This window comes from Gallus gallus, chromosome 3 (genome assembly GCF_016699485.2).
Source record: "Gallus gallus isolate bGalGal1 chromosome 3, bGalGal1.mat.broiler.GRCg7b, whole genome shotgun sequence".
Classification (NCBI taxonomy): domain Eukaryota; kingdom Metazoa; phylum Chordata; class Aves; order Galliformes; family Phasianidae; genus Gallus; species Gallus gallus.
This window is the reverse complement of record NC_052534.1, coordinates 109,904,649-109,928,405: the sequence shown is the minus strand read 5'-3', so window position 1 is coordinate 109,928,405 and position 23,757 is coordinate 109,904,649. Positions and strand designations below refer to the sequence as shown.

Sequence of the window (23,757 nt, the reverse complement as noted above, 5' to 3'; positions counted from 1 at the left end):
AGAATGAAGAGTTTGAAATGAGAAAATGTTTTCTGAGACAATTCCAGTTCAGATTCCTCTCCTTTTCTGCAATCTGCAGTTTGTTGCCCTCCAAAGGGACAGTGAACCATCTTCATCTGTCCTTCAGCATCACGTTGCAGCTCATTACCTGAAGGTGAGGAGCAGGGCCAGGCCTGTGTGACAGCCAGCAATCTGCACGTCTGCCTGAGCCGCATTTCCATAAAGGCGCTCGGGTTTGAACTAAAGACATAAGGAACAAGTAACCCATTCCATCCCTGCACAATTTATTCCAACTCCTAATCAAGGTTGTTAGGCACTGGAATGGGCTGCCCAGGGAGGTGGTTGAGTCACCATCCCTGCACGTGGTTAACAACCGTTTAGATTTGGTGCTCAGGGCCATGACTGAGCAGAGGGCTGTTAGAGTTAGGGTACGATGGTTGGGTTGGGGTTGGACTGGATGATCTTTAAGGTCTTTTCCAACCTGAGCAATTCTATGATTCTATGATTAAGATCAGAGCTTACAATATGTTATCCCATTTTGTGTTGAGGATGGATTTGCACGCTCCCAGTTGATTCTCCTCTGACACATCCATCAGTCACTGGCTGCTCGCTCCAGTGACTTTGCTCTGGGATGGAGGAGGAACTCTCACACTCTGCTGCTCATTAGGATTTATTAAAGTTAGCAGCCAGCTATTACTTCATCTGCTCATGTGCCTTGATATCTCCCTGCATCAGATTGAGGAGCAGCTCAGTCTTGCACGTGAAGGCTGGCCATCCCCAGGAGGTGTGGCCACAGTCTGCTCCATGAACAGTGACAATACACAGTCCCAAAAGGCGTGTGGGAGCCTTCCTTGGGCCTTTCCAGTTTAAAATAAACAATGCCATTTTTTTCTGGTTTTGGAAGCCTTTAAGACTGAAATCCTAACGAACTGTGCTCCACTAGATATGCACAGTAGCTTTTTATTTCTGAAACATTTTGGTTTTCTTTCGTTGGAACAGGTTGCCCAAGGAGGCTGTGGATGCCCCATCCCTGCAGGCATTCAAGGCCAGGCTGGGTGTGGCTCTGGGCAGCCTGGGCTGCTGGTTGGCGACCCTGCATATAGCAGGGGGTTGGAACTGGATGAGCATTGTGGGCCTTTTCAGCCCAGGCCATTCTGTGATTCTGTAATTCTATGACTCTTTCAGCATTTATCCAGGGTACATATTTCAGCAAAAAGAAAAAGCTACTTGCTCATATAAACTGATCTGCAATATTTCAGCAAAACATGTAAGCTATGCCGCAAAGAAAAAAACAGGTTGACAGCATTTCCAGAATGAGACTGTAATGTAATAAAAGCATTATCATGGCTTGTGTCTGCACAGAGAATAAGAAAATTAATGAAACATCATGACAAATTAGGACTGGGAGAATTTACAAGAGGAGGGAAAAATGAAGGTACAGCTCGAGAAGAACAAAGCAAAGCCTTGCTGAAAGGCCATGTTTAACCCCAGGAATGTATGGCTGCTCTTCTCATCTCTGTGGACCCTCTGTGAAGGCACTCCCCACCCCGAATGAAGGGTTTGTCAGCTGTCCACTAAACCCTTTTTCTCCAAAACCCCTAACCACATTTAAATGCCCACTGTGTTTCCAGATCGGGGTATTCCTGTTTCAAATATCAGCACTTAAGGAATACCTGAAAGCATTCCTTTCACTGAAAGTAGCAGTAATAAACATGGCAAGATAAGGATATATTCCCAGCAGGGCTTTGGGAGCACCTGATGTATGTCTCTATATGCTTACCTACACAGAAACAAACCTGCTACTTTATGATATCTCTTTCTATTCAGCCACTCTGGTAAAAACCATTTTCTTGCTGCTGTTTTCAGTGAGAGACAGCTTTTCTCCAAGTAGCACTGCAGGTTGATTTCTTGCTTCTGTTCCTTCAGGTCTCGAGGCAAAAACCGTGGGAGCAACAAACTGGCTATGGCACAACAGGGAGTGAGGTTTACGGTGCTCTGAATTCAGTAGGCTGCACCTCGCCTTCATGCCATGGTCCTCTCTGGTATTCATCCCAGCAGCATTCCTGGAAGGCTGTTGCTGTGTACCCAGTTCCATTCTTACAGATAGAAGAAGAATGAGTTATTTAAAAGAAAAAGTATGGTTTCCTTACGGCACAGCCAAAGGACTGCTGCCCAACCTAGAAATATACGTAAGATGAACTGACACTGAAACTGAGAGAAACTTTTGGGAAGGTGGGTCCATGCAGCTCAGGAAGCAAATGGTATCCTGGGCTCCATCAGCAGAGGGGTGGCCAGCAGGGACAGGGAGGTGATCGTCCCTCTCTGCTCTGCCCTCGTGAGGCCCCATCTGCAGCACTGCGTCCAGGTCTGGGGCCCCAATACAAGAAAGACAGGGAGCTGTTGGAGAGGGTCCAGAGGAGGCCACAAAGATGAACAGAGGGCTGCAGCACCTCCCCTACAAAGACAGGCTGAGGGAGCTGGGCTTGTTCAGCCTGGAGGAGACAAGGCCAGGTTGGATGGGGCCCTGGGCAGCCTGGGCTGCTATGAAATGTGGAGGTTGGTGGCCCTGCCTGTGGGGTGGGGGTTGGAGCTTCATGGTCCTTGAGGTCCCTTCCAACCCAACCATTCTGTGATTCTGTGATGATGATCCTATGATTCCTGCTGGATGTCAGCAGCTTTTAAGTCCATCAGAGCTTTCCTTCAGATGGGTGAGTATGTGCCATTTCCTTTGCGTGGCTTTAAAATATATTTTAAAATGAAATGTGCATTATTCGTAATGAAAAAAATATACACAAAATTTTGGACAAAAGAAAAAAGAAGAGATAAAGAGAAACACAGCACCATATTTGCCTCGCCAACCATCACTCATGGCGTTTCCATCCTGAGAAGCAAACTCAGATAATGGAAGAATCTCAGTCTGATAGAACTGTTGATACCAATATTTTATATAGAGATTCAAATCCCTATTTAATTGAGTTAGCAGCAACCCTTGTGGCTTTAACATCCACACACTTTATGTGTATCAAAACCTCTTTTTTATTCAATCCTTATTACATTCTTTTATTTTCAGCTTCCACTACAGGAAAAGCTTACCATAAGCACAAAGCTCCTCCCTAATCTCCAGCTCTCCACGGAGAGTGCATTTGTCAGGGTGCTCCCTCTGATCTTACAGCTTTCCTACCCAACTCAAAATCATTCTTTGCTCATAATTTTTTTTTTTTTTAAAAGTTATTGCTTCTTTTTCAGTAAATCAGAGTAATAGATGCGAATTAAAGGGAAAAAAATATGGTCTTGAATTCTGTCTCTAAAGAAAGTCTTACAAACAACTCCTGACTCACTCAGAACCATTTTTAGGTCATTTAGAGGCATGACCTCCAGAGAAAGGCAAAACACTTCCTTCAGTGCCTTGAAATATCTGTCAGTGGACCTAAGCATGCATCAATGGAATCCAAGCTTAGCACCCGTGGTTGCAGTGGGCCCAGGTGGTGCAAGGAGGAGCACCCTCCCAAGGGCATTAACACAATGTGTTGGAGCACATTGCCAGGCAGCAGCTCTCTGTGGAAGGCTGTGTTGTGCCTGGTTGGGTACGGCCATTGAGCACCACCATGCTCAGCCAGTGGGGGCAAGTGTCCCTGCTGCTCCATAATGCGCTGCGAGGACAGCACACGGCCCTTCCTTTCCCCCAGGCCTTATGCTGGGATGTTTTATTTTTGTTTCACTTCTGTGCCATGAAAAACAAAATAAAACCCTGCAGGGTGCAGGAGCTTCTGCATAAGAGCTTGGGCAGCCCAGTTGCAGAGCACGGGGTGGGAGGACGAGCTCTAGGCAGAGTTTCTTAGCTTTCCCTCACAACCATGCGTTTGAGTCACCACTCCCTGCATAGCACATTACTAGTGCATCCCACTCACACGTCCCCGTAGAGAGCAGCAAATTGCAATCTGTGCCCCCGGTAGTGCTCAGCTGGGCCAGGACAGCCCAATCATAGAATGGCCTGGGTTGAAAAGGACCACAATGCTCATCTCGTTTCAACCCCCTGCTATGTGCAGGGTCGCCAACCACCAGACCAGGCTGCCCAGAGCCAGGGGATGCTGTGGGAACTCCTGGAGCCTGATGTGTAGGATCACACAGCTGGAGCTGCCCAGGTGGAGGTAAGGGGGAAAAGAGGTGAAGCAAGTGTTCTGTTGTCCATGGAAACTGTTCAGTCAGGGTGGCAGAGACAAATAACCTCCTGACCTCAGCCTCTTATCACAACAAAATGGGCCTCACCCCCTTCCTGCAGCCACTGAAGTCATAGCAAAGCCGTTGCCTACAGACCCACATGGCTATGGTTGGCACTGAAAGGGCACAAAAAGCAGATTTAACGTGAAAAAACACGGTTTTCTAAGCAAAACCCAGAGACAAAACAAAATGTAACAGCATCAGTCCATTTTCCTGCTTTATTTGAAATCACATTCAGACAACAAAGTGCAGAAAATGAAGTCTGCCCGTGATGCCAGAAGTCTGGAACAGGAAACAGGAGGGAAAAATGAAAATAACCAATCTGCTGCTTCAGTGCAGTGACAGCAAAGTGTCCCCTGGTGCTAAGTGCAGTCAGTATGGTTGCTTCTTCACTGCTCCATGACACAGCATTATATATTAACGACACATTAATTCATTAACAGCACCAGAGAACTTACACAGAAAGTTATTTACAGGTTCGCTCCATGAATTTTCTCTTACAATGTTGATTGCAGTTCCAGGACATTGCACTGACACACAACGCATTCAAAACATTTACAGACAATAACAACTGAATTTCATACTGTGAGTTACAAGAGTGTGGCAGTTTATGAACTCTCCCACTGCTCTGAGGTTCATTAGTGATCAAACTCAAATCTTCCATGACTCTTTGAGCTCCAGTATACAGAATAATGCAGAAATGAATATTTTAGGATGCTCAGTATTTCTTAATTTTGTACAGCTACACTGAGCTCTGAGTGTTGCTTGCAATACCAACACGCTGCTGCTGACGTTTCTGCTCATGGTCCAGTACACCACTGGGTTAAATGCATTTTTTAAAAATATAATGAAGCAGAACATGGAGGAAGCTGAAACCACTCAGCAACAGGACTAATACAGCCTTCAGCCTTCCTCATCTTCATGCTCTTGATCGAGGGAAAAGCTTACTGCAAATAGCACCTTCTCTCAGCAGGAGGGATAGCTCAAGGTCTGGATATCAGAGCCAGAGCTGGCACACTAAGCCCTAGGCATGGGCTGATACGTCTCACATCTCTTGTGCCAGCAAGCTCCCATGCAGCTGGACTGAAAAGACACTTTGCTTTCACTTCTTTCACAGCTTCAGAGCACAGTCAGTACCATGGTTGCACTGGAGATGCTCATGGTTTGTCTCTTCCATAAGTAAGAGTGGAGAGCTTTTTGCCCAGTTTCTGCTTACTTTCCTTGCTTCATATGGACACCATCCCTCTGTCACCCCTCTTGTAAAGCAGGGGAATTCCAGCAAGGCAGGTGAGGCAAATATAATGCAAACCATGCAAGACAAACAAGAAGCGTAAAACCATTTCTTACGGTAGAAACACTGGAAATAGATGTAGACCATGGTCTTCTAAGGATACACAAGAAGTGTAATATGTTAATATCCTAAACATGAAAGAAAGTTAACTATTGCATGCCTGTGATTTCTTGCTCTAGAGTGCTATGCATAGGTCAGCATTAGGATTTAAAATGCAGTTACAATTCCATTGCCAACAAATCAAAACAGTAAATATAACACATACACACGAAATTACACTTCAGTTATTCTCTTGACAGGAAACACTTTCTTATGAAGGGAATCATAGAATGGTTTTGGATGGAAGGGACCTTAAGGACCATTGAGTTCCAAACCCCTTCCCTGGGCAGTGATGTCCCCCAGCAGCTCAGGCTGCCCAGGGCCCCATCCAACATGGCCTTGAACACCCCCAGTGATGGGGCATCCACAGCTTCTCTGCACACCCTGTGCCAGTGCCTAACAGGGAAGAATTTCTTCCTTATGTCTTCTTCAGTAGTAGGAATCACTACCTGTTCAATGAACGTACCTAAGCTTTGAGATGTTGGAGTTTCAGTTGGTTGGGATCGGTATCACTAAAAGTCTGCTGACATCTTTGTAAATTTAACTGCATTAGAAATACAGTTCCTAAGAATGAAAATCACACCCTACTAACAAATGTTTTTTTTTCTAAAGGTAATTTCTTCATGTAACGCAATTTCCTTATATTTATTTGGTGCACTTTAATTTAATCATTTTCAGATACCAGATTTATCATCATATTCTCAAAATCTCAGTAGCATAACTGAAAACGTATTATTCCAAGAAATCATCCAAGGCAGAAATTGCAGAACTTCGTTTCGTCATGAACTGCAAGTGCTGCAAAATGATACCTCTCTAAAAACTTATCTAATAACTGAGAAAGCAAAGCTATTACTCTCAAAACAAAGTTTTACACTGGGCACCTACATATACCACTGCATTGTACCAACTTTGTATTCATTAAACAGAGAGTTTCACTGTGCACCAGACCTCTTAAAGTGGCCTTCAGTGTGCACAATCCATCCACTGGTATGACATCAGTATGTTCCCCATGAACAAATGCAGACCATAAGGTAAGATAGTGTCAATCTTTACGTTAGGACTGCCCCCCTCGTTCAGAAAGTCTCCTTGCAGCTTTTTCTGTTTTAGCTTCCACATTTAATTTCTCATTCTATCACCTTCAGAGACTGCGAATAATTCCCTTTCTTCATTTACATTATTATTGCCTTAAAGCTATTTATAGACTGTTATAATTTATTCCCAGACCTTTCCTCTTCTAGGCTACTTCTCTTAACCCTGTCACCTTCTCCTCTTAGCTTCCGCTGCTTGTACACAATTACTTCTTCTTATCATAGAAACACAGAATGGCCTGAGTTGCAAAGGCCCACAATGCCCATCCAGTTCCAACCCCCTGCTATGTGCACGGTCACCAACCAGCAGCCCAGGCTGCCCAGAGCCACATCCAGCCTGGCCTTGAATACCTGCAGGGATGGGGCATCCACAGCCTCCTTGGGCAACCTGTTCAGTGCGTCACCACCCTCTGGGGGAAAAACTTCCTCCTCATACCCAAACTAAACCTTCCCTGTCTCAGTTTAAAACCATTCCCCCTTGTCCTATCACTATCCACCCTCATAAACAGCCGTTCCCCTTCCTGTTTATACGCTCCCTTCAAGTAAGTACTGGAAGGCCACAATGAGGTCTCTCCGGAGCCACTATACTTTCCTTAGTTCCTCTACACTGTTCCTTAGTTTTGAGACCAAAACTGCAGGACGCCAGGAAGATTATCTACTCACTGTTCAATATAATGTGTTTCAACTCAGTATAAAGGAAGTTAAGATTGGAGGGATACATTTATGTGTTGCAAATTGCCCCCATGAATGAAAATCCCTTTCTTGACTTTCATCCCAGTTTCTTACTTTAGGATGCTAAGCATCTGTGCAGCCCCTTTTCTGAACTGACAAGACCTTCATGACTCCCTTGTCATATCTATTTCCTACAGGTATCTATTTTCTAAATGTTTAATATTTTCATTAGTGTAGGATGAAGCTTGATGCAACATAAACATTATTCATCATTTAAAATGCATGGTATACCACATGCCACATCCACCATCTACAATTAAAACACAGTCTGTGCTACAATAATGTATTTATCTATATAGTGTTTCACATATATCTCTGTCATTTTACATAGAGGGTAAGAGATCTACTCCTAGAATTCCCCTTAGATGCCACATAAAATAAAATAAAAAAAAGACTAAGGAGCTATTTTGGTGGCACAGGAAAGCTAACTAACCTTTACTGTCTATGAGCACACTTCATCCAGATGCTGCACAACTTAACTGTTTTGACTTTGAACGTCCTTCTTAGAATAGGTCACTAACAGAATGGCTGTAACGACCAAACTACAGTCGGTGACTGATAAAAGCTGATTACACATTGTTAATGAAGAATCCTTTAAGTTCAGAAATAATGAGAGCCTGAAGCCCTGTAATCAAGCCCTATACTTCAAAAGATTTAGTTGTATGTCATAACTGGGGAAGTGAAGGTCATGCTTCAATTACAAAACTGCCCTACACCTCTATCTACCAAATAAAGGGCAATACAAGTCACCCTGAAAAACAAAGCGAGAATGGAAATAGCAGAGAAAGGCCACTATGGGATGTGCAATGGCTCAAGACCACAAGCAAAGATGACAATGATATTAACAGCCTCTTCCCTTCATTGCAATAGTCTAAGCTCAGCAGCAGCTCTGCAGAAATTCTTATTTCAGGTGGTTAAACTTTATTCCTTGGGGCTGGACAACTACAAAGCCCTGTGACACTTGCAAAGACACAGATGTGGAGGAAAACAACCAATCATTTCTCTTAAGAGAGAGAAGGGAGAGAAATGGGTGTTCTGGTGAACATTATCTTTATTATGATCTTCTAACCTGAGGCAAGAGTCACCTGGGAACACTCTAAGCTGGGAAATGTAGCTAAAGAGATGTCACAGCAAATTTGCACATTGAATTGTCTGGAGGTTTTCTCATGGGAAGGGTTAGAATCATAAGCAGAAATGGATAATGTAGGATAACCCTTCACACTGCAGGTGGAACAACATTGTCCATAAAGACATTACACTGTCATCCAAGAGAAAATTTCCACCACACAATTCCGTTCACTGACATTGCAAGTCTCAATTCATTAAAGATATTCCCTTCATATGAAGATACAACATCTCTTTGGATGTCACAAAACTAAAGGTCTGCTGCTGGCTGGGCCATAAATATCCAAGCAAACAAAACAAAAACAAACCAAAACCAACCAACCAAAAACAAACAACAAACAAAACAACCAACTGCTGTGCTGCTGTTTCTTCTCTCATTATTACTACAGGCATAGAAAGAAATCTTTCTGCAGCTCCATTCACCTCTATGGATAAATTTCTGTAAAATCTTCAAACTCACAACCAGAACTTCCATCTTTTGTGCTCTTCTTTCAACTTTTTTTACCACAAATATTTGCTTAATTCACCCCTTTCAAATGTGAGTACTTTTCAAGCAGTGTTGACCATTACTTCTATGTTACCAACAGTTTCCAAGCCCATGGAGGAAGGCTCAAAGGCATTCTGCAGCTATGCCTGGTAATGACCCAATTAAAAGTCTTCATATCCACAGGCTTCAGACAGTTTCACTGCCTGTAACCTTGAAATACAAAGTAGTGGGTTATTCTCACTGGGACAATCTTACTGTCCAGGTCAGCTCATTATCTAAATAGAGTTTTAACCCATGTCCTTATTTCCTTCAAGCCAACGGCAGTGAATTCAGATAATACTTTTCTTCTTGGCAGCTCAGTCTGAATGTGCACATAGGATACATAATATTTATGGCAATTATTCTTCACAGCACTGTTTTCATTGAAGATATAATATTAATAGATAAAATGAGGAACACCTGTAATATCACAGGGTTGAAATAGCAAAGATGCAGTAAAGAAATCTTCCTTCAGAGTGATGATCCTCCCGACACATTCCTGAGTTGGGCTTTGTTGGTGCTTTGGCTCAGGTCGTGTCTGAGTCTTGGGGGTGGGGGGTGAGCCAAGGGCTGCCAGCTGGGTTACATCACAATGTTGCTCTGTGGTGCAAGATCCATAGAAGTGAAAGGACTTGATTTCTTGGCAAAATTTGGCGTAAGATAACATATGGGTATCACAGCAGCTCCTCACCCTTCCGTGAGTTCTCCTAGTGTTTGTTCAAAGTCCGAAAATACTGTAGAAGAGGAAACGATTCTTCTACCCACCTTGGGAAATCCAGCGACAACTTCTGCCATGTGGTCTGAATGTCTTCTGAGAGCAGAGCAAGAGTTTGCACTGCAGAATGGGAGTGCCAGTCAACATCAGGTCATGCTATATTAAATCTATGCTATAAAATGCAATTACATCACAGTCGTGAAATAACAGTATGATAAAAAGCACTATTAAATGTTAAAGAGGAAACCAATTGAAACAGGTTCATGAATGCTTTCTCTCCTCACAAACGCAATTCAGAATAAGACTTTAAATCTTGTACCTTTTTTCAATGTACAGTCTGCAAAAATTTGTATGGGAGACTCTGATTTTCTATTACCTTATTTCATATATCAGTTCCTCCCAGAAGAAACCACAGACAAACATCAAAATCATTATTTACAGAGTTAATAACCTGCTTATACTGGACAGCTAGTATCTGGTGAGTAGGGATGCCTCATTTTTAAGGCAAATCCACAAACGAAGAAGAATAGAATGGGAAGAATTATGGCCCAGGTGCAGCACAATTATTTGTCTGCCTTACCCTGCAGATCCTTTCAAAGCACACTGCTTGTTTAGTGTTGTATTTGGACCTTACATGCTCTCTTTGGGACTGCTTCAATCCTTCCTAGACTTCATCCTTGCAGGGTTTGGTGCTTTAGCAGCAGATTCAACTGCACATGGGAAAGATTTCCGTGTACATGTGCTGTAACCTTTCTCAGGTGCACACCAGCTTTGAGGACTGAGCAGGGATTTGCTGCATTATGTGTTGGAGTGCATCCAGAGGAGGGCCACAGAAATGACCTGGGGGATGGAGCAGCTCCCTACGAGGACAGGCTGAGGTGGGGCTGTGCAGCTGGAGAGGAGAGCTGAGAGCGGCCTTCAGTACCTACAGGGGCTGTAGGAAAGGAGGGGACAAACTCTTATCAGGGTCTGTGGTGTCCCCGTGCACTGCAGGGCTGCAGTGATGACCTGTGGGGGTCCCTTCCTGCTCAAACCGTTCTGTGGTTCTATGAAACAAAAAACATATTTCAAAGGCTCTGAAGTGAATCCATTTCTTTTATACAAATGAATCTTCCCTCCTTCTTCTTCCCTGAATAATTAAAGCATCCACCTGGCTCTAATCACACTGTTTTAGTCAGTAGGGAAAGAACTACACTGTATGTAGGACTGAGGAGTAAAAAAAAATGCCATTGTGTTTTAATTCATTCACTGGAAGATGAATTTGCAACAGTATGATTGTTTGTCATCAGGTTTTCCCTCGCTGTGAAACAAGCCTTCAGACTTCCAGTTGGGTTCCGCTCAGTGCCGCTGAATCTCTGTGTGAAGATATGGTGTACATCCTGTGGGAAAGAGAAAGCACAATCATGTTGCTTGGAACAAGCTAACCATTCAGTTCCTAATTCTGGGAAGGTATTTTTCCAGAGCATTTCTTCACCACACAAGCCTGGGAAAGAGGGACTTTTTCCAACCTCCTTTCTCTGCAGTGATATTTAATGCTGCTTCAGGTTTGTCTCCCTTTTGCCCAAAGATGCAGAGGGTTCTTGGGCAAACTACAAGTGTGGCACTTCAGTTAAGCAACATATATAGACCCTATAGTTCTGCAGATGAGATGAATCTGAGCCTATGATCACAGAACCATCTGCTAAGGGACACTGTGGAAGATATCAAGTGCTCTTGTGGACAATACATTAGAAGAATACTGGAACTGGCAAGGGAACAAAATGAATGACAGCATAGGCCTTCATGCCTCTCATACATACATACTTGTATTTTCCTGGAATTCTACGTACACACAGTCACTTAACTCTAGCTGAGCATCTGTGGCTTTTATTCCAGCCCCTGCTGTCAGATGATTGATTTACAGCATTATCTTGTTTGTGTTCTGACTTGGAAGGTAGGACAGAACTGGAAACATTTTTCCTCCACGGATGGTTAGTGGTTCCACAACCTCCACTGGTGGTCAGTACAGACTGCACCAAAGCTACAAAGCTGGAAATGGAACTGAGGCCTTTTTGGTTGGTTGGTTGGTTTGTTTGATGAGTGCTTTTCACAGTTTCACTGATATAAAATAGAGGAACCAGAAGAGAAAGACCTTGCATAAGTCAAAAAGAAAGGCCATGGTCAAAAATAAAAGCAGAGATTTGAAGAACCATGACTCTTGGAAGATCTTATGTTCAGTAATATTTGGGAGCACTGTATTGAAACACATCTGACAACTCAAATAAGAAATTACCTCGATTCCTTCAAAGAGCTCTTCTTCTGCAGTGTCTTCGGCCCACCTGACCGGCAGCAGGCAAATTTGCAATCAATGACCTGGTAAATAATTGGGTTGTACATGGCAGCCGACTTGGCAAGCAGAGTTGGTACCACCGAAAATTGAATGGGAACGGAATCCGGCTGTCCAAAGGCTGACCACACAGAGACCACGGCGTAGGGGATCCAAGCAATGAGGAATCCGGCACAGATCAACATTGCCACCTTGTGAGAGGAAGAGGGAAAGGAGTTAACCTGGCAGAGTTGTCCTCATGGACAGAACGGCGCAGAGCTTGGCAAAATGCAAGGGAGCATCTAACGGAATGGAAAAGAAAAAGTACAGCTTGCTTGAGATAAATTGGCTGCCTGAAAAAAGTGTGGCATCTTCTCACTGCATTTCATTTCCCTGGATACAAAAGTGGATCCTAAACACTTAACTCTGCCTTCATGGAATTATCGGACATTGGCAATAGTCTGAGGAAGTAGAAAATCTCGAGTCACCCCGGCATCACTTTTCCACGCAGACTCCTGCCATCTTAATTGCAAATAAAAATAATTCTTAAAAAGAAAACAAAATAATCCTAGAATATCCTGGTCAGAAGGAACCCACGCAGATACTTGAGTCCAGCTCCCGGTTCCGCAGAAGACCACCTAAAAGTCAAACCCTATGTCTAAATCACTGCACTCCCAGTCAGTGCAGGGCTCCTTCCTTTCCTGTAGGCTGTGCTGATATCCCACAGAGAGAGTCAAAACCCAATGGGATGGGCAACCCTCCATGAGGATGGGTGTTCATAAGAGGAGGACGGAGAAGAGTTTTGCCAAACCAGGTTCATATGCCTGCACCCATGAGGGGGTCTGTGGCCCATCTTCTGCTGGAAAAATGCCTGACGTTCGGATTCCTTCCCATACCAAAGAGTGAGCATTAAGTCATTCAAGAGGACATGAGATGTCCAGTCACTGGCAGTACCCATCTCAGCAGATAAGCAAAATAGTGTATTTACTTGCATCAACCAGAACTGAATCAATCAGAAATTTGAGAGTGAGAACAGTGGTAAGACATCCAGTTTTCTTTTTCTTTACACGTAACCTGAATTTCATACTCTATGAGACTCTGCAGATACTTTGAAAAGCAAATTCCTACAGATTTTTTAAGTTAAGTTGCATTTCTGGAAAGCTGCATTTCCTTGTAACACGAGGAAATGTAACCATAGGATTATTTCATATAAACATTAAAGAAAAACTATTTCAGCCATAATTTGGGATATATTGATTTAATCTGAACCAATCTGTCTCCACTGAGCCACAGCTTGATATACATAGACTTCCTATTTATTTCCATGGAAACTGCAATGGATACAAAGAGCACAATAACACTATTTGATAGAGCACAATCTCAGCTACAAAATACAATTTTTCAACATAGTCACCACCATGAGCTGTGCATTCTCACCACTGCCGCTGCGTCAGCATTGTTGCTAGGCAAACGTTGCCCATAAAGTCCAACTTTCACTGTGCTCACATCCACTGGTTGGTCTTCATAAATATTCACAAGCATCAGTGAATGCCAGTGGGTGCCACTCTTTCCTCATAGAGGAGTACAATTCTACCCCATCGTTCTATCTGCACTCCCGTGTGAGACACCATTCTGTCAGCCTGCCCTCTGCTGCCATCTGTCACATAGCAACAACGTGGAATGGGATGCTGGGGGGAGGGTTCAGCCCCTGCTGCTGTCCCACCAACATCCTCCTCTAAAGTCATGAGCTGACATCATAAAATAGGAGGCATTACTTTTGGAGCAGCCCTAATAGCTTCAAACACCATCATGCAATAATACATCCCGAAGAACGTATGCCTCTCTATAGCTGCCATTGGCCGAGTGTTCCTCCATACCCAGACTGAGAGCACAACCGGTGCATTCGTTTGATTATGACAAATAGCGGAATTGCAAAGAAAAAGTCATCAGAAAACACAATTTTTTTGTACACTGCAAAAGCTTTTGTGGAGCCTTTTGTTCTGCATCTCAGTAGAAATATTATTGGCAGGGAAGTTTTCTTATTTTATACTCTTTTGTTGCCCATCGCTAACAAAAAAGTGCTTGTCAGCCAAGGATCTCGAACAGTGCCTCTCTGGGAAACCACACGGCAGGGCTAGGTGAGTTATGATGGAGATTTGAATATATGTATAAGCCAACTATGCTGTAGCTCCAAGATAACATTCCCCACTGTACATCCAAAGTAGGAGGGAAAACTGCTACAATTACCACACATAGAAGTTTTACGAGGCTCCTGCAACATGGGGAGAAGAGCCAAACCCCATACACTAAATCAGAAGATCCCCCGTTCTTCAGAGGAAAGATGCTGAATAACTGAAAATTGCACTGCACCCAGGTGGCCATTTTTAAACACAGATCTCAGATGCAGCTTTACCAACTGTACTGACAGCACTGCCGTCTCTGGTAGTCCAGGCATGTTCTGATACGATGTCACTTATTGCTGTATAGAAATCTCATTTTAACCTCTTGAAAACGTAATGAATTGAATGTTGGATCAGCCAAGTAAAGGATTCTGCTCTCCTCCTTGGCCTGGGTTGCAGATGATGGTGAATTTTTACAACTGAGAAGTCTGGTTTTGTTTGGCACAAGCTTTTGTATTGAAACAGCACAATAGCCAGCATCAGCATGGAAATTATGTCTCAATTCTTGCTTTTTCCCATATTGACAGTAATATGTGAGAAATCTAGATCATCACTTTGGGATCATGCCATCACTCAGCACAGGACAGCACACTGCTGATGTTCTTCAAGCCCGTTTCTATGATCAACAAAGTAAATGAAGTTAAATCTTCCCACTTACCTTGGTCAGCTTCATTTCAAGTATGTGGCTGTTCTGGATCCTGGTGTCATAGTGAGCAACTTCTTTGGTGGACGACTTGACTTTTAAAATGATTTTAACATAGGAGAACACAATCACTGCAGTTGGAAACAGGAGGCAAAAGAAAAGAATGCTGAGAACAAAAGCCTGCCCAGCCACTGAAGCCTGCGCCAGCCACCAGTCCAGGGTGCACGAGGTCCCAAACGGCTCAGGAGCATAGCTCCCCACACCAGCAAAAGGCACTGTAGCCCAGAACGTCGCATAGGCCCAGATTAGTGCCAGGCAGATAAAGGCATGGTGTCTCTTAAGCCAGGTACCTGGAAGAAAATTTGAGGGTTACAACCACTGTTCCACACGTATCTGGCACAATCAAACATGTCATCCTGCACGTAAAGTAAGAGCTTACTTGGCTGTTTGTCAGCAACCTCAGTAGGGTTCATTGCAGCTCCCTCTACAGTGGACACCCAAGCTAACCACCTCAGCCCAGCTCCGTACCTCATGGAGAGATGCTTGCCTGTATGGATGGCATGATTTTAGGTCCCTGCTTTGAGCTGCCATTATTTACAGCCTACATGAGTCTGTACAAAAGCAATCCAAACAGCTAGCTCAGCAACGATCATGGAAATTCCCCTTATTTATATGGGAATTTCCCTTATTTTTTCCCTCATTCAATGCAAGAAAATATCTTTTCCAAACTGTGACAATGTTCTTTAACTGAAAAGAGTGAAGCACGTAATACTTCACGTTTGAGAGATATACAGTGTTGATGAATATGTCAATAACAGCTTTCATTGCTAAATTCATTTCCTCCTTTTAAGATCCATCTCCAGACTAGAGAGAGATCACATTTATCATGACCTATTTCACATCCAAATCTTATAGCTGTTTTAAATAGCCTGCCAAATATCTTACAGGAATGTAAGCATCTAATGAGGAATACTTTCATGTATCAGGGCACAAGACCTTTCAATATGTGCAAAACTTGAACCTGTTAATGTCAGTTAACAGTCAGACACAAAGTGATTTATCTATGAGTCATTACTAAAACTCCTGGCTTAAGCAGACAGCAGAGGGACAAAAGCAAAGAGGGGATGTCCAGCACTACAGATTTAGCAGGGATTATTTGGGACATGCAAACATATTTCTTTTATATATGCATTCCTCTCTGTAGTTAACATAAGCATTTTGGAGAGCTTAAGTATGACTTCAGGCTGGAAACCTCGGATGACAATGACAGGATGAAAAGCTTAAGATGCTTAATTTATCAAAAAAGAGGTTAAGAGTACAGCTCCAGTGGTTGTGAAGGGCTTCTGCCATCCAGCAAATGAAGTGTAGCAAGACCCAATGGCCCACTGAAGTTAGAACTATACATGTCTTCCACCATCAGTATGATCTGCTCAGACATACTTGACATCTCCAACAGACAGCTACCTACCTTCATGGTAACACTCTAGCCCATCAGAAATTGTGGTTCTGATTCAGAAACATTTGAGAAAAATTTGTAGAATCATGGAATATACTGTTGGACAACACTGAGTCCAACTCCTGGCTCCACAGAGGACAACCTAAGAGTTAAACCACTTATTAAGGTTCAAGACCAAAATCAGTTCCCTGAGAACCCTATTCCAGTGCCTGACCACCCCCTCAGTGAAGAAAGGTTTCCTAATTTTAAGTAGGATGTTGGCAGAGATAACCAAAGCAGTTGTTTCTGGTCACGTAAATCCTTAACTCCCTCATTTGTATTGTATTTGCTTTATTGGTTTGGGTTTTGTGTTGTGTTTTGTTCTTTCTCTCCTTTTATTTCAGGAAATATTTTCTAATTGTTTTGTTTCCTTGCCCTGATTGTTCACAACCCTAATGACCAATGCCTTCTTGGGCAGGAGGGGGAGAGGAGGCAGAATGAGAACATCCCTTAATGCAGTTTCTCTTCCTTACCATAAGCCAAGTGACAGATTTTTAAGTATCTATCCAGGCTGACGGCTGTCATGGTAATAAGGCTCCCACAGCCAAAGAAGAAGCCAGCCCATCCGTACCAGCGGCAGCCCATCCATCCAAAGATCCAGCGGTGAGAAAAGAAGGAAATGATACTGAAGGGTTTTCCTACAACTTCCAACAGATAAAAGACTGTCAGTGGACTGGCAAAATCTGTCACTGATAAAACCATCCTTGTTCAGAAAAGCAAACCCTCCCCTTTGCAGAAAGCAAACACCAACAGAAATGCTGTGCAGTGTGGATGTGATTGACCCACAGGACTAAGCCAAAGACAGCCGTAGCTAAATCTCACAGCATCTGCACATGGTAGGATTATACAGACCTGTCATATGTGCTGGAAACAGGTGCTTCCCCGCAGACCGCAGGAACCAGAAGTCAACTTGCACTCTAGTGCTAAGCACATACAAATTCATCCCTCTAGAAAAACTTCTGGGTATGGTTTATCATAGAATCATAGAATCACAGAATGGCCCGGGTTGGAAGGGACCTCAAGGATCATGAAGCTCCAACTCCCACACCACAGGCAGGGCCACCAACCTCCATATCTAATACTAGATACTGGTTTAGGTCCACTTGCAAACACAAACGTGTGAATCTGCATGTGGAACATGCACAGATCTAGTTAAACTACATCCTTATAATTAATTGAGCATCTTCAAACACAGGAGAAAGAAATTTGCTTTCAAAGAGGTCTTCTGAAAGCATACCAAGGCCCAGTATTAGAATCTACACTGTAGTGAAGTGTTAGGTAAGGAAGACATGTGGTGCTACAGGCAGAGCATGGATCTGTGCAGCAGAATGGCTTCAGTGCCTGCCCATACTGCCACATGTCTGGAGGGACTGTCACCAAGTCATCTGCATGCAGACACTCAAAGGTTTTAAGCACCCCAACGAGCAAGTAAACCCCTAGGTGCTTTGGAGATCCTCGTGGCTCTCTAGCTTGGTTCTGCATTTATAGAAGTGGATGGTGTGCTATGAAAGAAGTCAGGTTAGGTCATGCATTGTTCCATTCTTGCCTTAAAACAGACTGACGTTATTCACAATCTTTGTATATATCAGGAGAATGGGAAATCTTGGAATTAGTGATTTTCTAGTTGGAAATCTCCACCTCCTGATTTTACTTTAGTTTTTCTCAAACCGGACGTACAATGTAATCAGCTTGAACAGAACAGAAAACTCAAACATTTACAATCCAGGAGCATCAGCATGTTTTCAGAATCCTGCACTTTTGATTATCAGAGCGACCCAAAGCGCTCGAAAGTCTGAACCATTCAACTGCAACATTCAAACAACATTAAATATTTAACTCCACCTTTCCGTGAATATTCCTGCACAGGAGTTACCCGAGTGCCTGCAGGGGTTCACAGCATCACCAGCTGCCCTGGGCTGCTGCGCTGGCTGTGAGGCCACAGCAGCTCAGCTAATGGACGTGTGAAGCAGGCAAGCATGGTCTGGCAAACTCCAATTCCCACAGCGTAACTTATTCATAGAAATAAATCAAGAGAATTTCACAGAAGTGATCTGAAGTAAAATATTTCCCCAAATATTCCACTTCAAATCAAACTGATGTGAAATAAAATGCTTCATTCTCATTCTCAACGAAAAAATGAAACATTTCTACCAAAAGACAAACCTCGCTAAGAAGGGCCTTGGCTCCATTTTCTATGCCAGAAAGATCAGTACTGAAAAGCCCTCAAAATGAGGTGTGTTTTTAAACAAAACACTTTTGTGCTTCTTTTCCTGTAGCTGAGGCCTGTAAGAAAAGCTCTATCTGAGCATGAGGGCTGTGCTTAGGTCATATAAACACATTTATCTCCACGCAGAATACTTTAATTTTTCAAGCAAAAGCTGACCCCAGTGATCAAGGTTTCAAGAAAAAAACATGAAATACTGCAAAAGCTAGGATATTCTCTGAGAGGAAGCAACTTTCTTCACGTAAGCCACTGTCAGCTCTAAAGGGCACCACATTTATTTGTACACAATGACGTTCTGTTAGCGCACAACGAGCATGGAGTGGTATTGAAGGAGGAGCTGTTGCCACCCAGTGGCAATCTGCAGGAAGCTGGGGTACTGCAGACCCCACCTCTTCAACAAAGTGCTCAGGTGAACCAATGAAATATAATGGCTTTGGAACATGTCCCATCTCCACTACGATTAGCCCGAAGGCAGAACTCATCACATTTTTTGAGTCAATGTCTTCCTTTACCAAAAGAAAAGGAAAGGAGAAAAAGCACATGCAGCTCTGCCAATCACCGTTGTTTTCCATAACAACACTTCAGCAGATGGAGAAGTTGAGATCCCTGTGGAAATACGGTGACAAAGATCGGTTGTGTGTTGGGGATACGCCTAAGCAGAGAAGCAGGGAGCCCTCATGCTGGGACTCTTGCCTTCATAGCATTCCCAGATGGGCTGTAGTTTGTGTGCTTGGGATACACCCTTTAGTGGTTTGGAAATACCTTTACATTTCAAATGTATAGCTACAGAAAATTTCCATTTCAGGGGAACAACTCACACTATTCAGATCTTTATTACTCCTTCCCTAGAGTGCTGCAGGATGGAAATAGCGTCTCCAGGGTTGTTATGCTAAAGCAAATATTGGGATTAATCTTTCTGGTAGCAGAATAAATATATTTCTACCAACAGCTTTCTTCAGCAGAAGGGATGTGCCTCATTCAGATAACCATGCTTACTGACCACTGAAAAGCAACAGAATTTCTGGAAGCTGTGGATGTCAGCAGTTTGTTGAATACGTGCGGTAGCAACAGCAAGAGGCTGCATCTTTGAGGGGCTGGGGACATCCTTATATGTTGTTCTGCACTATTTCAGGCATTTGGAAAATGACAAAACCATTCAGGAGGAATGAGGGCAGGGAAAGAGTGCTGGACCCGTGGGCAGCAGACCTAGCATATGCAACACATAGGGAACAGATGACTTTGAGAACATGGGAGTGTTGTGTCATTTATATTGCACTGGGGACACTGCATGGTCATAGCTGGGTGGCATCAAGCCTTAATACTCATTGGGTTGCCTGCCATCCAAAGAAGCCTTTTCTAAAGGACATCCAGCTCTCCCCCTCTCATTTTCCTGTCACTCTGAGCAGCTTAATGAGACTCACACAAAGAGCCAAAGAAGTGACCTGCAAAGACTCAACTCCCCAGCATTGTGTAAAGCCTTTATAAAGCTTCCTGTCTCATTCCAGAGCATCTGGGTTGCTCAGCCCTGGCTGTTGGGTTAAAATAGAAATCCCTCAAGTTGGCTGATGTTGCTTTTATTCTACGGACTGACACAAAGGCTTACTTTCCTGACACAATGATAGAAGAGAAGAGTCACCAGCAAGAAAAGTATTGCCTTTGATAGGCCAATGGCTGCTGACAGGTTCCAATTCGTTCCCTTCACTCCTACCCCTACTAAGATTTGATTCTCTCTTGTTGCACCCTGCATCAAGTAATGGCAATTTTCTTCAATAACAGAGCAAACTCATTTTCTGCTTACTGTGCTGGGATACACACGGGAGCTGACTCTGAAGGCTGCACGGTTCTGAGGGGAGCATGAACTTTGCCTGAGACAGAACTGTTAAATCCAACCCTATTTTCTCCTCTGGAGTTCTCACTTCGTTTCATCAAGTTGTGCAGGAACATTGTTTCCTGTCCTTCCCTCTATCATGCAAATAACAGAACAGACTCTCGGTACCAGAGGCATATGGGGCACTCCAGCACTTCTGGAGGACTGTCTCTTCTGCTGCCAGAAAGAATAGTTGGAGAGTACAAATGAATAAAAGTAAGACATGAAATTACCTGAGATGCCCAGATCACACACCGCTAAATTAACAGTCATTATCTCAGCGGGTCTTAACTTCTTTTTCCGCTTTGAGGACATAAAGATAACATACCCGTTTCCCAGAGTTGAAAGAATCCCTAAAATTGAAAAAGAAAAGAGAAGCAATAAAATTGGAGTTCTCCTTAAAAACAGGGATGCCCCATCCTACTAGTGAAATTTCTGGTGTTTGTTCTTTGCTCCCAAGGCTAGACATTTTGCTCTGAAACACAACATCTCATCCACATCTCATACTTCATAGAGACATCCTCTGCAGACACAGAATCATAGACTCACAGAATCACAGAATGCCTTGGGTTGGAAGGGACCACAAGGATCATGAAGATCCAACCACAGGCAGGGCCACCAACCTCCACATTTCATACCAGCCCAGGCTGCCCAGGGCCCCATCCAACCTGGCCTTGAACACCTCCAGGGATGGACGGGGCATCCACAGCCTCTCTGGGCAGCTGTTCAGCACCTCACCACTCTCATAGGAAAGAACTTCCCCCTGACATCCAACCTCAATATTCCCTCCTTCAACTTCAAACCATTTCCCCTTGTCCTGCTGTTATCTCCCTTTCTAGGAGTTGACTCCCCTCCTGTTTATAGGCTCCCTTTAGGTCCTGGAAGGCTGCAATGAGGTCACCCCGCAGCCTTCTTTTTTCCAGGCTGAACAAGCCCAGCTCCCTCCGCTCATCTTCATAGGGGAGGTGCTGCAGCCCTCCCACATCTCCCTCCCACAATGAGTACCATCTCCCCTTCAGCAGTAGGGCTCTGCCTTCACCACCCAGTCCTGCACGGGGATCAGCTGAGTGCACAGAACAGAAATCTCACCATCCCTCGGCCCTCATGAACCCGGCTTGTAACACAGCACATGAATGAAGCTCGGCTGTTTAATCACCAGGACCCCAGCTCTGACCAACCCTAGTTTTATTCTACGGTATTGTCTGATTCTGAGATATTCATTTCAAAATGAACGCAAATGATTTATATTCATATCACAGACTAATTTTTACAACAAAAATTGATTTGTATCACAGTAAGAAAGGGAAAATATGCAGAAAAAAAAATAACAAGACCATTCTAAATCACCTATCACTGTCCTGAATCTTTTCCAACAGATCGGAGGCCCGCAGAGAGTTCTTCCTCAGACAAAATTGGACTTCTACAGCCACCCTCCCTGTTCACTACTTTTTTCTCTGTGTCACAGCAAAGCCAGGGGGGACTCAGAGCTGCTCGAAATCAGCTTCGTGGAGAAAATCATAGAATGACCTGGGTTGCAAAGGCCCACAATGCTCATTGAGTTCCAACCCCCTGCCATGTGCAGGATCACCAACCAGCAGACCAGGCTGCCCAGAGCCACATCCAGCCTGGCCTTGAATGCCTGCAGGGATGGGGCATCCACAGCCTCCTTGGGCAACCTGTTCAGTGCGTCACCACCCTCTGGGGGAAAAACTTCCTCCTAAGCAGCTATGGATGAGCAGCCATGGTAATAACTGCAAGCAATCAGTGCCTGGCACTGGACAGCTGTGACCTCGGGCACTTCAGCTGTGGCTTTAGGTCTCATGTTTTCCACACAGTGTGTGTGACACAGCAGTGGTTATGATTTTTCCAGAGGTTTAGAGAAGCAGAGAACTTTGTCACGGGGGGTTATGTGGAGGAGTGTTATGCTTTGTGTCCTTACAAAAGAAATACACTTCAGAGCTCAGCTTCTAAGAGAAAGAACTTGAAGAAGGGGTGGAAGAAGCAACATCAAGTCTTCCTTCTCTACTTGTGCATAGTTGGGGAGAAGTTATCTTTTGATTCCAAACAACACAATAAGACTTTGGTTGGTTGGTGCTTCATGTGTGGGTTGTACCTACCAAGCCTGGTTTAGCTCCTCTCCCAACTGACACCACCTCCTCCTGTAGTGCAAACTTGTATTTGTTACCCATTTGTGTCTGGGTGAATGGCTACGTTTTAATAATATCCTGGACCTGCAGAAATAGCAGAAACTGGAAGGAAATATGTCTGTTGTTCCCAGGAAGATCTCTTGGTGGCTCTTATGCTTTCTGCAGACAGAAGCAATCCTGAATTTCCCTCTCCAGGCTGGATGTGGCTCTGGGCAGCCTGGGCTGCTGGTTGGCGACCCTGCACATAGCAGGGGGTTGGAACTGGATGAGCATTGTGGGCCTTTTCAACCCAGGCCATTCTATGATTCTGTGATTCAGTGGGCTGAGATCTGTGCAAACCCAACATGGATAATGTGGTATTTGGATGCATATATGAGTAAGGTACTTGGCTCAAATGAAAACTGCTATTGGCATTTGTAAGGACCGTAAGGATAAAGTAACTTTGCAAGTAACATAAAAACAAACAAACAAACAAAACAAAACAAAAAAACATGAATAAAAGTTAAATCTATAGCAAAAGGTGGGATATGATGTCTAAAGTAGAGCTACACGTGGATCCAACAGAAAAGCTGTATGTTTATCAGCCCTTCTTAACTACAAGTTCAATCTCATGGTTGGGATTTGTTTTTTCACAGGAAACATGATTTCTGTTCTTCACCTTTATTCAGTTCTCTCTGTGCTTTGAAGTACGTTTCACACCTGGCAGGGCTACTTCTTTGGAACTGGATAAATCTACACTGCATACAGCCCCTACAAATAGGCACTGTAGCGTGCTTTGGAAGGATTCATTTCAGCTCCCCAGACATATTTCCTGGGATTAAAAGCCAGTTTGCTTCACCAAGCAAAAAAAGCCTCAAGGGGGGTTGTTTTAGACAGCTCAGTGAAAACAGTTTGATCAGCAGCCATAAGGAAACAACATATATTGTATATTTATGGAAGGATATAAAAACTTAGGATGCATACAAATTGGTACATGAATACTGAAAACAGCACAATGTCACTGAGGGGAGATAGAGCCTCACCCATCAGCTCTATTGCTCTGAATCCCTCCTTCAATAGAGGCATAAGCAGAAGGCCAGTGGGAAACAAGGGTTATTCCAGA

At 43.7% G+C, this 23,757-nt stretch overlaps 1 protein-coding gene across 3 annotated transcripts in view; it reads right to left on the bottom strand.

Annotated features, from left to right (window-relative positions):
* Positions 1–7,152: 7,152 nt before the first annotated feature.
* The window catches only part of OPN5 (opsin 5), a 41,031-nt gene continuing 24,426 nt past the window's right edge, over positions 7,153–23,757 (bottom strand). For 2 of the 3 annotated variants that reach the window (XM_040697309.1, XM_015285151.3), the window contains 5 exons: positions 20,742–20,861; positions 16,891–17,061; positions 14,938–15,272; positions 12,067–12,311; positions 7,153–11,173 (listed from right to left, as the gene is read on the bottom strand). In XM_040697309.1, coding sequence (XP_040553243.1) covers positions 11,110–11,173; positions 12,067–12,311; positions 14,938–15,272; positions 16,891–17,061; positions 20,742–20,861 — 935 coding nt within the window. In that variant the 3' untranslated portion in view covers positions 7,153–11,109. 3 annotated transcript variants of the gene reach the window in all.